The sequence below is a fragment of the Bos indicus genome, chromosome 11 (assembly GCF_029378745.1).
Source record: "Bos indicus isolate NIAB-ARS_2022 breed Sahiwal x Tharparkar chromosome 11, NIAB-ARS_B.indTharparkar_mat_pri_1.0, whole genome shotgun sequence".
Classification (NCBI taxonomy): Eukaryota; Metazoa; Chordata; class Mammalia; order Artiodactyla; family Bovidae; genus Bos; species Bos indicus.
The window spans coordinates 62,759,942-62,774,475 of NC_091770.1; the positions used below are offsets into that span (position 1 = coordinate 62,759,942).

Genomic DNA, 14,534 nt, shown 5'->3' on the forward strand with positions numbered 1-14,534 from the left:
CATGCTTTATTCACTGCCAAGTGGAGTCAGCGCTCTGGCTAGCAGTTATCCGGCTGGTTACCACCAGCAGATTTCCTCTCTTAGGCTGCTTTATATTGCTGTTTCAGTTGTGAATCAGAATTTGAGAGTTAGAAGAAAGAAAAAAATGACAGTCTAGCTCTGTACTCTCGTTTTACAATTAGAAAACATATTTGGAAAGACAAAGTAATTTACCTAAAATCACATGTCAGTGCTGTACTTAGGACTAGAACCAAAGTCTCCTGTCTCTAGCCTTTTCTTCCCCCTCTTTTTATTATGAACTTGTCTCCTTTCGTCTCTGCAGTAATCATTCATGCCACATAAAGTTGTTTTTAAATGTTTCATTCCAGTGCTTTCTCTTTGAGTTGCCTGCGTGTCAGTTCCATTAGTTAACCTGTAATTATTTAGGTATCTGTTTTTCATCTGTCTCAATTCCACTAAATTTTGATTCATGATTTAGTACCTCATTATTATAATATTGGTTGTATCTTAAAAATGCCATACATGTCTGTGAAAAGTAAAATTCCAGAAAATCATTGAAATATTTCAAAACATACAGGTTCTTGACATCATACAGGTTCTTGACATCGTTTAGATAAAACATGTTAATGAAAGAGCTTTGCTTCACTTTACCCAGAAATTTTGTTATTACATAAATCTGAGTTCTGTCCATCTAGTCAGTATTGAATAGTTCTAAAGGTTTTTTTCCTGACTGAGAAGTAGAACAAGTTGAATCTGTTGGAATACCTAGAGCTTTTTGTTTGTTTTTGAGCTCAGCTAAAGAAGATCTTTTATAAATGTTATTTATCAGTCTTGCAGGTAGGTTATGAACTAGATTTTCACCAGGATTTTTAAAATTTTATTTGAAACAATTATAGATTTACAGGAAGTTGCAAAGATCATACAGAAGAGGTGCCTTGTATCTTCACCAGTTTTCCCCACAATCAATTTTGCATAATTATAGAATAATATCAAAACCAAGAATGACATTTGCTCAATATGTGTGTATAGTTCTATGCTATTTTTTCATGTGACCACCACCAGTCAAGATACAGCATTTCCGTCTCCCTCACCAACCCCCTATTCCACCTCTCTCTCATCCTGGCTGCCACTACCACCAGTATTTTATTTTGTTTATATCTCCAGGCCTGACTTGATATGGGGGAGACCAAATGTTTATAGTAACATGCCCATCATTGGTTATTAAAACAATTGTATTATAATACCATAGGGTTAGACTTTCAAAATTAGCCAGTTCACGTTCCTTTCCTACAGGGAACAGTGTCTTTGTCTACAGAGAAAAAAATGATTATAAAGTTTTAATAAGTGCCTACCTTACAATGAGCAAACAGAAAAAAAAAAGATGATACCATGTTGATAGTAAGAGTCTAGTAAAAGGTTATTTCAATAAGTGTTGCCAACACCACCCCCAAAATAAAAGAGGAAAATGCATTTTTTTTTCCCTGTCAGGAATATTCTTAAAGCATGGATCATTTTTTTAATGTTTTGTACTACCTTCCATCTTATATTTATCATTTGCTTATTTTATCTTTATGTGTTTGGCAGTTAACAGAGTTTTTAAACGTAGAATATTCAAATGAGTTCTGAATTTACTTTTCAGTACATTATTTTAAAAATTAAATTCTAATACTGATTATAAGTAATTTCTAAATTAGAGGTTATAAGTTTTTTTTTAATTTGTATATATATAAGGAAACCAAATAAATTAACATCCATGTTTATACAGCTAGTTACTTAGTCCTTAATAACCCAGCTTGCTTCCAATTCAGTATGCTACCTTCTCTGTTGCCTTGTATTATCTATTAAGAAATTGTAAGTGGTTAATTATTTAAAATAAAATAGATCACTCTTTAGTGAAAAAAGATCAGTGAGGTTTTCAAGCCAGTAGTTTAAATTATGATTGGAGAATAGATTGAAATCTTGATAGAGAATCAGTCTATAAACTTCTGTTTGAAAACGTAAGATAATTCCATTTCTCAGATACACCATTTTTAATGTCAACAAGCTGTACTGCTTATAAATTTTGCAATTTCAGTTTGTGTTAATATTTGTAGATAACCATCTGAAATTGTAAATTATCCCAACTTTGTCTTTAGGTATTTTATTGCCTAATGATCTTGCTATAATAGTGTTTTGTTCTGTTTTTAAGGATTCTTTATGTTGCTACAACCTATACTGATTAATTTTGATTTTTTGGTTTTCAACTCTAGGAGTCTCTACCACCCGTCCAGTTTGACTGGAGTAGCAGTGGCCTTACTAACCCTTTAGATGGTACGTCTCTCCGTAGAGCCTCTAGCGCCAGAGCTAGAGTTAAGAAAGCTACAAAGTTCAGACAGACTTCTCTCTGCTGATTTCCATTTTTGTTTGAACATAACTTCTTATCTTTGGAAATTCAGGCTTTCTTTCTGAATAGTGATTGCTCAAGAAACCAGCCGTTACTATTATTAACATTATTAATGTCCATATATAAGTAGTAGTAACCAGATAAAATTTTAATTTCTTTTTATCTTAAGTCAAAGAAAAGCTTCTTTATTTCTCACAAATATCTAGGTAGTTTAAATAACATTTTAGGTAGACCAATTTATTTGAAATTTTTTTCTGTAGTTTTAGTTTATGGAATTTTCTTGGATGCCAAGTCTTGTGTCTAGAGGCTGCTTTAAAGCACAAAGCACAATTATTTAACCAAAAACAATGTGCAAATAGATCCATATTTATTGACTCAAAGTAGTTTTCAGACTTAATAATATTTTATAGAGCACTTGTATGCAAATGAAGAATGAATGATTTTCATGCTCCTTTTCTAAAACTTAGCTCAAAATACTAGTAGGTAGTTCCAGAAATAATTGGTTTTTCCTATAGCTTTAAAAGAAAATCCTGAGGAAGGATTAACTTATTCTAATAAGGTGGGGTCTTTTAATAACACAAAATCCTAGGTTTCCTGTGTGTTGATATCACAAGTTTTAATCGGACTCTAAAGTACAATTATTCTTAGTCCTTATACTTCATAAGTTGTTTGAGCCATGGTCTGAAACAGCTGTTACTCTTATCAGCTCTGCCTTACAGTAGGGGATCCTAGGGTATCTGGAAAGCATCCAATTGAATAACAGTGCTGAAGGAAAGCCTGGATGCACCTTTTGCTGTTGTCTGGTGTCCTATTCAGTCAAATCATCATGCTTTTTATTAACAACTTCTTTAAAAATGTATACTATTTCTGATTACTGTTTCAGAGTTAAAGGGGAACAGTACAGCTTGAGGTTGCACATCAGGGTAGGGCAGTTATGACATTTCTATTACCTTATTTTATTTTAAACTAAGTTAATGTATTGGTGTGTGTCCTGAAACCGACAACTTTGTCACTTTTAAAATCATTCATTAGAAACCAACACTACTAACATAAAAGATTGATTTGGGCATGTACAGTGATTTAATGTTGGGTTGAGATTAAAGTATTGTTTCCCTTTAACGGGTACACTTTTCCCCTTGGTCTTTCTGGTCTGGCTTCAAGTTGCAATTGAAAGAACTGAACTCCTAACTAAAACCTTACTAAGTGTTAAATTCTTTACATTGTACATGAGAAAATGTACATTGAATTAAACTGTTACTTTAGAAATGTCCTTAGCAATGAAAAACTAATACTGTACACATTGTTTTAATGTTGATTTTAAAATGTGTAATGACTACTAATTATAACCTGCATGTTCAAGTGTGTGTCTTACCCCTTTTTACACATAACCCCTCCTCCCTTGGCTTACCTTCTGTGTGGCTGCCTACCAACACGGTCACTGAATTTCAAGCTAGTGGAGGTTCCACTCTTCTGAACCTTGATTTCTTTGGGCCCGTGGATGACAGTAGCTCTAGCAGCAGCACCACAATCCCAGGTCAGCAGAGTGTTAAAACCACAATTCTAGTATATTTACTAAAAGCATGACCACATCACTTGACTTTCCTATAAACAAGGAAACAGATTGTATTCTCTGTAATGTCTTTCTAATATGTTTCTTTCATCTATTCTACTGTTATTTTCTAGTATCTGACTATAACAAATGACTTATATGAAAAATGTATTTTAAGAAAAGGTTTGTCAGGGTGTAATAGTCAGAGCTGAAAGTAGTTTCTAGATATAAAACAGCCCTAATGTCCTTTACACAGTTAAAGGCAGGGTGGTTTTTTTTTCCCCTGTAAATAGAAAATGTGATCTTTTATATGCTTATTTTTTAAAGCATATTCTACAAAGCCATTTGAAAAAATACAACTTTAGATATATGAGAATATTTTAGTACACAGTGACATTATAGTGTCTGTGATAATAGAACCTTTACAGATTCTGGCATTCAATTAGTTATTTATTAGCACTGCTAAATGTATAATTAGGTTCCAAAATGTTGGAGTCTAGCACTTAGTTATATAGTCCCACATAGAATTATTACTGTTTTTATGTAGCTCTTGAATAGAAAGCTTACTGTTAGTTTTCCATGGAGGGAAAAAAAAATGTTAAAGGTGATAGTAGAAAATAATTGCTGTGAGATACTAAAAGCTAGAAATTAAAACTTATTGGAGTGCCTGTTAATGTTCAGCCTGGCAGAAGTTCAGTTCATTGACCCAAGGACTAATGTACTTTGTCATTTTCTAACTGAATAAAAAATTAAAATACAATGGCATTTTTATGTTTATATTTTATTTAATATGATTTTAATGACTCTCTCTTATCCCTACTTGTGCTCTGGTAATCACGCCTTTTGATCACCAGACGGCTGTTAGAGTGCCCTGTAGATGCTGATGCCCAGAATGCATAGTGAGGGTCCCTCTCAGTCCCCGCTAGGATCAGGTAGATAGCCAGCCTGGTTCCTGAGAATTTGCTGGTTTTGTTCTGTTCAACTAGATAACCCTGCCACCCACTTCTAGCAGTTCAGGAGCTATAATGGAAAATGGGGGAGGCTAAGAGAATAGTCAGCTAAGGGTGAGGCTGGGACCCAGGATACCCATCTCCAAGTCTGGTTATGGAAATATGATTGTATTATAAGGATGTTCCAAGGCCATTTTGTAGAATGAATGGATTCCTCAAATCTAATCCCCTGGTTATCATTTTCATTGTTTCCAAGATTTTACAAGCATATAAGAAACTAATCTGTGTCTGGTTTTAACTTCAATATGGTATTTCACTGTTTAAATTACTTCTAAATACATGTGAGCTGTGGAATGACCTGAGTAGTTTTTAATACTTAATGGCGGGTAGGGGAACCAAAACACTTGTGTATCAGTTTCCTTATTACTATAATCCCAAGAATGAAGTCAGTTCAGTTCAGTCGCTCAGTCGTGTCCGACTCTTTGCGACCCCATGAACCGCAGCACACCAGGCCTCCCTGTCCATCACCAACCAAGCTCCTATTTTTAATTTGCTCTCAGCTTTGTTTTGTCATGAACTGTATGATAACTTAAATGAGGTCACTATTTTTGGATGCCTAAAAACCTGGTTTAAATTTAACTTTTGGTTACATTTCAAACTCAGTTAAAAATCATCCATAAGAGCACAAATAATCTGACCAAATAAAGAAGTACAGAAATGACTTGATAACCAGGTTCAGTATACATACACAGCTTAGAGAAGAGCAAGCAGTTTCCGAGGTTTAGAGCTGTAATAGAAGTGAAATTAGCATGGTCGATTGTGATCCTTACTTCGGAACCTCTTAAATATTTTTGTTCCATTTTTTCATCAATATGCTCTAGCCTCTGTGTAAACCTGATTACTATAAATATGCTTGGACTTGTTTTATTGCTACTGGGTTTTGTTAAAACTTCCATCAAGCTGTAGGTGTAAACACTTTCCTGAGTATTCCATTTCACCACTTGCTTGCACTTTTTCTGACTTGTTTCTGGGAAAGTCATTTTGTCTTAGCTTGCAGTTGTTTATTTTGTGTTTGAGACTTAGGAGGTTGGCATAGAACTTGGTTGGCTAGCTTTATTTCTGTAACTGAACTATGCCTCATTAAGGTTCTGTTTAAAAAAAAAAAAAAGAATCTTTTTCCATTAAAAAAATTTACTCTCCGGTTTTTTGTGTAGTTATCTTGGTTTTGAAAAATAGAGCCATAGTACTTTTTTTTTGGTGATAATGGTTTTGCAGGGCTGAGGGAGGTGGATTTGGGTTTTGTTTTGTTGTTTTTTTTCAATCTCCCACTTTCCTGTTTGACAGCTAAGTGGCCAGTATTTTACAAACCCAACTAAATTTTCACTAGCACTTTCCTGTTGCCAGTCAGATTGCAGTTGTTTATTCTGCATTATGCATTCACCATCTACCTAAATTTTGTGGTTACTTGGAATAGAACCTTTCACAGTAGAGGAAGGAGGTGCTTTGGGTTCATCTGGTCCTGCTTTACAAGCATCTGTAAATTTTTGCATTTTAGCTGCATATTTATGCTTATTATAGAAATACAAAGAAAGGGGCTTTTAAAGTATATTTTGAAACTGTACCTTAATGAACTATTAAGAACTTGGGAGAGTCAACATTTTCTATAGCCTTCCTCCCTTGTTGGACATGGTGACTGTGAAAGCCGCTTTTGCTGGTGTAATTGCTGTAAACATCTGAGATCTGTGTTTATATCTGCTAGTCAGCTACAAAGCTGGTTCATAGAAAGCAGTTCCTGATTTTCTTCTTAACCTTGAAATACCCTAAAAGGAGAAAACTTGTGAGCATCAATATATGACTCTATTATATATAATTTTATCTGCTGATCTTCTTTTTAAAGAAATAATAAGTAGAGATTGATGAAACTATAAGACATTTGTACTTAAAATCTGCTTTTCTATTCAAAACTACTGATTTTGCTGAAATCAAAGAAAGAGTATAATTAAAAAATTTTTGTCTGATTGTCTTTATTTTCCTAAGCTTAGCATGAGTTGAAAATACTTGTTACTTGTTTTTTTGTAGTCATCATATTTTATATAAATTAATATTCAAGGAAGTTTTAAAATATGTATGTGTATTTTAAGGAAGTCAGACGGGAAGGATTTTACTAGACTTTTACAATAAACCTAATCCTAATGAACTCAGCTTCATTTTGAATTTTTCCAAGAAGATATTTGAACTGTTAGCCACTAGATTCAGCTGTGAAACTTTAGGAGTATAATTAACCCTTGAGATGATTTTCATTTGTTCAAAAGTAGCTGTTTTATTCACTTTTTCTGAAAACATTTTACCTCCCCTCTTCTTACCTAAAGAAGAACATTGTGATATATAACTTTTCTTTAGTAATAATTTAATTCTTTGGATAATATTTCATGTCCTCAGATAGTCAGAATGTATTTAAATTAACCAAATCATTTAGTGTATGTGAGACTTTACATTAACTTCCAAATTTGGGGATGTGAGTGAAAACACGGAGGAAAAATGGTCATGGAGATAAGGGAAAATGGAAGTTCAAAAACTGTTAAATCAGTCCATTTAAAAACTGAGGTGTCATATTGTGCAACAAATCATTGTGCATTCTATTTGTAAAAGATTGTTAACTTTCGTATCACAGACTAATCCAGTGCTTAGGGAGTTTCCTATAGCAGACAGTTTTTTTTTTAGAAGTATTTGAATGATATCTGCTACATAAATGTTAGATTAATTAAGGCTATATTTATACCAAAGTGGAATTTTGAAAGTGTTTTCCTACTTTATAGAAACTCTGAAAAGTGGAATTCATAATTTAAGAAATAAATAAAGTGTTACAGTGTTCTAAAGATGTGTTGTACTTATAAAGACTCAGATGTTTACAGAATAATTGCCTTTTGCATCTTGGATTGTGGCTAATTGAGTAAGCCATTGCAGCGCACCATCACTGACTATCATTTTGTACTATAAGGTGTGGATCCAGAGTTGTATGAATTAACAACTTCTAAGCTGGAAATCTCCACCTCAAGCCTCAAAGTGACTGATGCATTTGCGAGACTCATGTCCACAGTAGAGAAGACAAGCACATCTACCAGGTAAAAGCTAGTGTTCATTACACCCTAATTTTGAATTCTATGTTTGAACAAAGTAGCCCAGATGGGAAAGCATATAAGTTGGTGGTATTTCAATATACTGTATTAAAAATTCACTTTACATTTATATAAATGCAATGGATGCCCAATTCTAGAAAATAGTATCAAGTTACATTTAATTATGAATTTACAAGAGGAGAGCTATTTCATGAGAGACTGGAAAGGGCTGACAGATGTGGTCTTTTTCTCTTTCCCTACGCCTATACCTAACTTTGTAACAAAAGAAGAGTCTGATTAAAGAATTGAGATCATAAAACCACTGCACAAATGCTCCTCCTTTTCTTTCCTAACTACTGCGGTGATCATCTTTGGGGTCCGAGTTTGATAATCCCAGAGTCATGTAAGCTAATCCTTTCACCTCCAGGCTAAGAGAGAAGGGCACAGCCACTGTTTTGTTTTCTGAATATTTGCTGACGTGTGGCACCTTTGATTTAGGTCCTGAAGCCTTGTTTTTTAACAAGCCTTCTGGGATCCCCTTAGGTTCATGACCTTTAGAAAAGCAGTTTTCTCAGATACCAGGAATCTCATGTGGGCTTGTGTGTAGGATTCAAAAAACCTTTAGTTTTACATAATTAAGCTCTGAAATAACCTGCTGCTTTGACATGTTAGCCATAGAATAAGGCAGTTTCTAATAAGAAGGTAATCATTATAAAGGAATGGTTATGAAGGTAATCTCTACTGCAAGAGCAAATACCAGTGTTGATTGGGATACCAACTCTGCTGTCCCAAATCTGTGATTCATCAACATTTTAAAATAAAATATTGGGACCCTTCTTGCAGTCCAGTGGTTAAGACTCCACGCTTCCAAGGTGGGGGGGTACGGGTTCAGTCCCTGTTTGAGGAGCTAAGATCCCACATGCTGCATGGTGTAGCAAAAAAAAAAAAAGTGGAAATATTTACCTTTGCCCAGTTAGGCAGAGATATTATAGCACTTTCTCCTGGGTAAATACATTCCATTCACATGTCAAATTCTGATTTATCTTTTAAATCAATTCTTCTGTAGAAAAATATCCATTTAAAAACTAACCCTTTTCTTTGTGAATAATAAATGCTTACCTGTCTTAACACTTTGGCTTGAATTTTCACATGGCCTTTTAAACTGTATTGTGTGCTGAAGTATCCATTCAATCGCTATTGTTATTAATACACTTAATGTTCATAATTAAGAAAATCCATTATTATATGTTTTGTAAGCAAGGCTGCCCTGAACTCTTCCCAGGAATGGGTTTGTAGTCTGCTCATTCTTGCTTAGCCACAGATTGTCTCCCTCGTTCTCGTCACTCATTTCTTTGTGGTAATATTACCTGGCACAGTTAAGCCTCCTATCAAGCTAGTGTGGATTTTTTGCTTGCTTTCTAATTTTTTCTCTTTCCAAATAAGTTGTATTTTCAACTTAATGTTCTTATTACACAAATTTCTCATCCATTTTTTCTATATATGTTAGCTAGAGGCTAATGACTTTAAAAACAAGCAAACAAGCGATGCTCTTTTTATCATTTGGGCTTTGTCCTGCTGCTTTGTGTACAGCCTTTTCTAAGGGCAGTCCTGGTGTTTCCTCTGCAGTCTCACTGAGTGAACGGTAGTAATGTTGAAAGTCTCTGTGGTGAGAATTCACTGTTTGTGCCATTAGGAGGAGCTCTAGGCCACATAGTTAACCTGCTTGCTTTCCTAACTTTTCAGCTCACCCTTGAAACATTCTGTACACTAAGGCACTCTTCCACTCTTCCAACTTAAATAACTTTAAGTTATTTTCATTTTTTTCTCTTATTCTGTACTGTTATGGGATGAACTGAAACTATAGCGTGCATCTTGGGGTTAGTGCCGTAACTGAATTGGTCACTAATACCTGTCCAGCTTCACATTTAAAACACAATAAATTGAAAGGAAAACAAGTTGCCACCTTTGAATTTTCTGTTTTGAGGAATTAACTATTTGAAAATGGTGAGAAGTGCAAATATTCACAGGTCTTACTATTAGAAGGTAATACTGTAAAATGTCCCCATGAGTGAATCTCAGTTGTACAGGGAAGAGAGAGGGTGGTGACATAGTTGCAACAGGATTTTTTAAGTGTCTTTGTTATTTTTAGGTTTTGTTTCATTTTTTGTTTTTGATTAAAACAAAATTTGAAGCGTACACCCCAGCAAAATATTGGCTTTTGTCAGTACACAGAAGACACAGTGAAAAAGCATTGAGGAACTGTAGTGTGAGGAAGGGTTAAGAAACAGTGGTCTAGGTAGAGGGAATTTGCCATATAGCAAACAACATTCCATACTCTTTTCAAACGCCTTTGCATATACGTAAGAGAAAATACATGTGCTCTTCTCTTTCTAAACATAGGTTGTGAAAGTGACTTACTTTTTAAAGAAATAGAAGTTCTCAAGTTTTAAAATAGTTCCATCTTCTAGCTTACCTTTTCTAATACAGAGAAAAATTACTTCCTAATCTTAATCAGTGTGTAGCAGCTAGTTAATAGCCACAGACTTTTAGCTGAAGCTTATATAAGCCAAAGGACTAGTTGCCAAAAGGCATACATGGTTTTTTTGTTCTTTTTTTTTGACCTTTTAATTGACATGTATTCACATACTATGAAATCCACCCTCCTCAAGTATACGATTCAGTAGCTTTTAGTGTATTTGCAAGGTTGTGCGACCATTGTTATTGTTGAGTCGCTCAGTCGTGTCCAACTCTTTGCAACCGCATGGACTGCACATGCCAGGCTTTCCTGTCCTTCACCATCTCGCAGAGTTTGCTCAAACTCGTGTCCATTGAGCCGGTGATGCCATCCAGCCATCTCATCCTCTGTCATCCCTTTCTTCTCCCGACTTCAGTCTTTCCCAGCATCAAGGTCTTTTCCAGTGAGTCGGCTCTTCACATTAGGTGGCCACAGTATTGGAGCTTCAGCCTCAGCATCAGTCCCTCCAGTGAATATTCAGGATTGATTTCCTTTAGGATTGACTGGTTTGATCTCCTTGTATGTAGTCCAAGTGCCATAGTTGAAAAGCATCAATTCTTCAGTGCTCAGCCTTCTTTATGGTCCAGCTCTGACATCCATACATGACTCCTGGAAAAACCAAAGCTTTGACTAGACGGACGGTAAAGACAGTCGGCAAAGTATTATCTCTGGTTTTTAATACGTTGTCTAGGTTTGTCATAGCTTTTCTTCCAAAGAGCAAGCATCTTTTAATTTCATGGCTCCAATCACCATCTGCAGTGATTTTGGAGCCTAAGAAAATAAAGTCTGTCACTGTGCAACCATTACGACGATCTAATTCCAGAACATTTGTATCATCCCTAAAAGAAACCCCATACCCATTAGCAGTCACTCCCTATATTCTACTTTTTCTAGCTCCTGGCAGCATTAATCTGCCTTCTATGTCTATGGATTTTCATATTCTGGTTATTTCATACTAATGGAATAATACATTGTATAGCCTTTTGTGTCTGACTTCTTTCACTTAGCATAATATTTTCAAGCTAGCCATATTGTTGCATATTTTGGTACTTTCCATTCCATTTTATGGCTGCCTAATATTCCATTGTATGGCTGTACCACATTTTGCTTATCCATTAATCAATTAATGTACATTTGAGTTGTGTTCACCTTTTGATTGTTATAAGTAGTGCTGCCATGAACATTCATGTACAAGTTTTTGTGTGGACAAATGCTTTCAGTTTTCTTGTTGGTGGAACTGCTGTGTTACATGGTTATGCTACACTTAATTTTTTGAAGAACTACCAAACTGTTTTCCAAAGCAGTGGCCCCATTTTACATCCCCACTAATAATGTTTGAGAGTTCCAATGTCTCTACATTCTCACAAGGCTTGTTATTGTCTGACTTTCTGGTTATAATCATCCCAGTGGGTATGAAGTGACATCTCATTGGCATTTTGACTCACGTTTCCCTGATGGCCAGTGAAATTGAGCATTTTTTCAGGTGCTTGTTGAACAGTTGTGTCTCTTCTTTAAGGACATTTTTGTTGTTGTAAGAGTTCTTCTGGATACTTGATCAGGTATGATTTGCAAATGTTTTCTCTCATTCTGTAGGCTGTTTTTTCACTTCCTTGGTTAGTGTCCTATGAAACACAAAAGTTTCTTAATTTGATGAAGCCCTGTATAGATATTTATATATGTACATATATACATGTATGTGTATTTCATTGCTTGTACCTTAGATGCCATATCTAAGAAACCATTGCCTACTTCAAGGTCAGGAAGTGTTGCGCTAACTTTCCTTGTAAGTGTTTCATAATTTCAACTCCTACATTTAGTTCTTTGATCCATTTTGAATTAATTTTTGAATATGATGTAAGGTAGGGATCCAACTTCATTCTTTGGCACATGGATATGCAGTTATACCAGCAATAGTTGTGGAAAAGACTGTTTTTTCCCAGTTTCTCTCTTGTTGAAAATCAGTTTAACCATAATTGTATGGGTTTATTTCTAGACCCTTAATTGTATTGCATTGGCCAAAAGGATAAATCTTGGGAGAATATAAATCAAAAATAGGTCATTGCCTCTGCCTCTTGGGGAAAGGCCACGATGTAACATTTTATTTTCAAATTCTCAAGCATTTTCTTCTTTCTTATATTGTAAGAAAACTAGAGCACATCAATTCCTTAGTGACTACAGATAAATGCACAAAATATGTCAACTATGTAAACTTTCTCTTATTTTTAAATCCAACTTCAGATAGCCTTCAAGTAGTGCCTCTGAAAGAAGGCAATTGGTAGAAACTCTAGAATAATCTTTACCAACCATTCCTTGGGTGAAAACGTCTTTGCTCTCCTTCCCCACACCCCAGCTGCACTCCACAAATGAGGAAGTGCATTTAAGTGCGATTTTACTTATTACTGTTTTTAATACCTTTTTATCTTTACAAAAGCAGTAAGAATAGAAAGAAAATACAGACAAAATGTTTTTAATTAAAGTATCACATTCTTACCAGTCATATCACTATAACTCCCTAGTTCAGTTCTTTCAGATCTTTATTTTTGCAAATATACACATACAGTTGTTTTAACCAAAAATGAGATTTTATAGTCTATACAAATTGAGCCTACTCTTGTAGTCAGTGGTCTCCATCTGTCGATTTCAGTCAATTTTCATTTCATCTAACACTCAGGCTGTATGTATTCAAATTCCCAAGAGTGTCCTTTCTCTCTTCTTTCTCCAGATCAAAATCTAGTCTAGGACTTTTGTACTTAACTGTTAGGGCTAGGTCACTTTCAACCTAGTATATCTACCTCCATCCCTCCTGTTGGCTTCTCAGTGTAACCACACTCGCTGGTTGAAAAGATCAGTCCATGTGTCCTAGAGGACATCCCAACCTCTGGATTTGTCCATTTGCTTCCTTCAAGTAGTTTTCAAATGTTTCTCCATTTCCCTTATTTCCTATCAACTGGATATTCTGTCTAAAGGTTTGATGGATTCAGGTAAAACATTTTGGCTGGAAGATATCACAGGTGCTGTGTCACATCAGAAGACACAATGTCATTTTGACCCTATTGTGAGTGATGCTGAGATCAACTACTGGTGAGAGGCTGCCCTTTCCCGTGGAGCTTTCCAGCTGTTCACTCTGAGACTAAGAAGTGCACCAGCCTCTCTGGTTTCATTTTGGAATAACGCAGATAGTTTCCCATCCACTTCATAGTTTTTCTGTGATTTAAATGCCATTAAAAATGTAGATTTTAATCAGAAAGAATTTGGAGTGTTAATTCTATTCTTCTGAGAAACCCTAGAACTGAGGTTGATCTGCTGATGGTTTCAGTGTGCCTGAAGCTGACCTTCATATTGGAAGACCAGTCCTAAAAGTCTGGTGTTTGGTTTTTTCAGTTGTTCTGTAAAATATTTTTGTTTCAGCCTGAACTCAAATGTGATTACAACAGAAAAGTGCAGGTATTAAAGGCTTGCATCTATCTTTCCTTTCTTGTTTCATCTCCTGACTTCCTTCACCACATCCTAAGGACAAAGAAAAATTTTAAGTGGAAGAAATGACTTGTGTCCCACCTAATAGAGTACCATAAAGAGAACTGAGCCTTGTAGAGTCAACAGTTTTAAACGAACTTTGATCTAAAATTAATATCATTATGACTGCAACTATTCTTTCAGTGTATTTAACATCCTAGAAAAAATAAAGGTTGAATTACAGTCCTGTGCTCAATGTGAGCCACAGTTGAGACTCGGTTGGCATTTTCTGTAGCACACTGAAGGACCCAGGTCAGCAGGAGCTCTTCCTCTCTGTCCTGGGTCCCACACTGCTCATTTCTTATACTAGGGGCATTTCATCTACAGGACCCATCAGATTTCGAGACTCCCCTCTCCCTGAGTCCTTCCTGCCTGGGTGCATTCTTGGCCTCAGCAGCTGGTCCTAGTGCTGCAGGCTTTGGACCAACCATCTGTATCCCAGTGGAGCAGAGGCTGGGTGTTTTTGAGCTGAGGGCTTTCTGTCCTGGAATTCCCCTTTGGGGTTTCA

General features: G+C 35.5%; 1 protein-coding gene across 3 annotated transcripts in view; it reads left to right on the forward strand.

The window, feature by feature from the left end:
* The window catches only part of AFTPH (aftiphilin), a 74,561-nt gene that overhangs the window by 58,312 nt on the left and 1,715 nt on the right, over positions 1-14,534 (forward strand). The window contains exons 7-9 of one of the 3 annotated variants that reach the window (XM_019970392.2): positions 2,250-2,310; positions 3,834-3,917; positions 7,881-8,004. In XM_019970392.2, the coding sequence (XP_019825951.2) occupies positions 2,250-2,310; positions 3,834-3,917; positions 7,881-8,004 (269 nt within the window). The remainder of the gene's footprint in view (positions 1-2,249; positions 2,311-3,833; positions 3,918-7,880; positions 8,005-14,534) is intronic. The other 2 variants (XM_070798877.1, XR_011569302.1) reach the window with 2 other exon arrangements.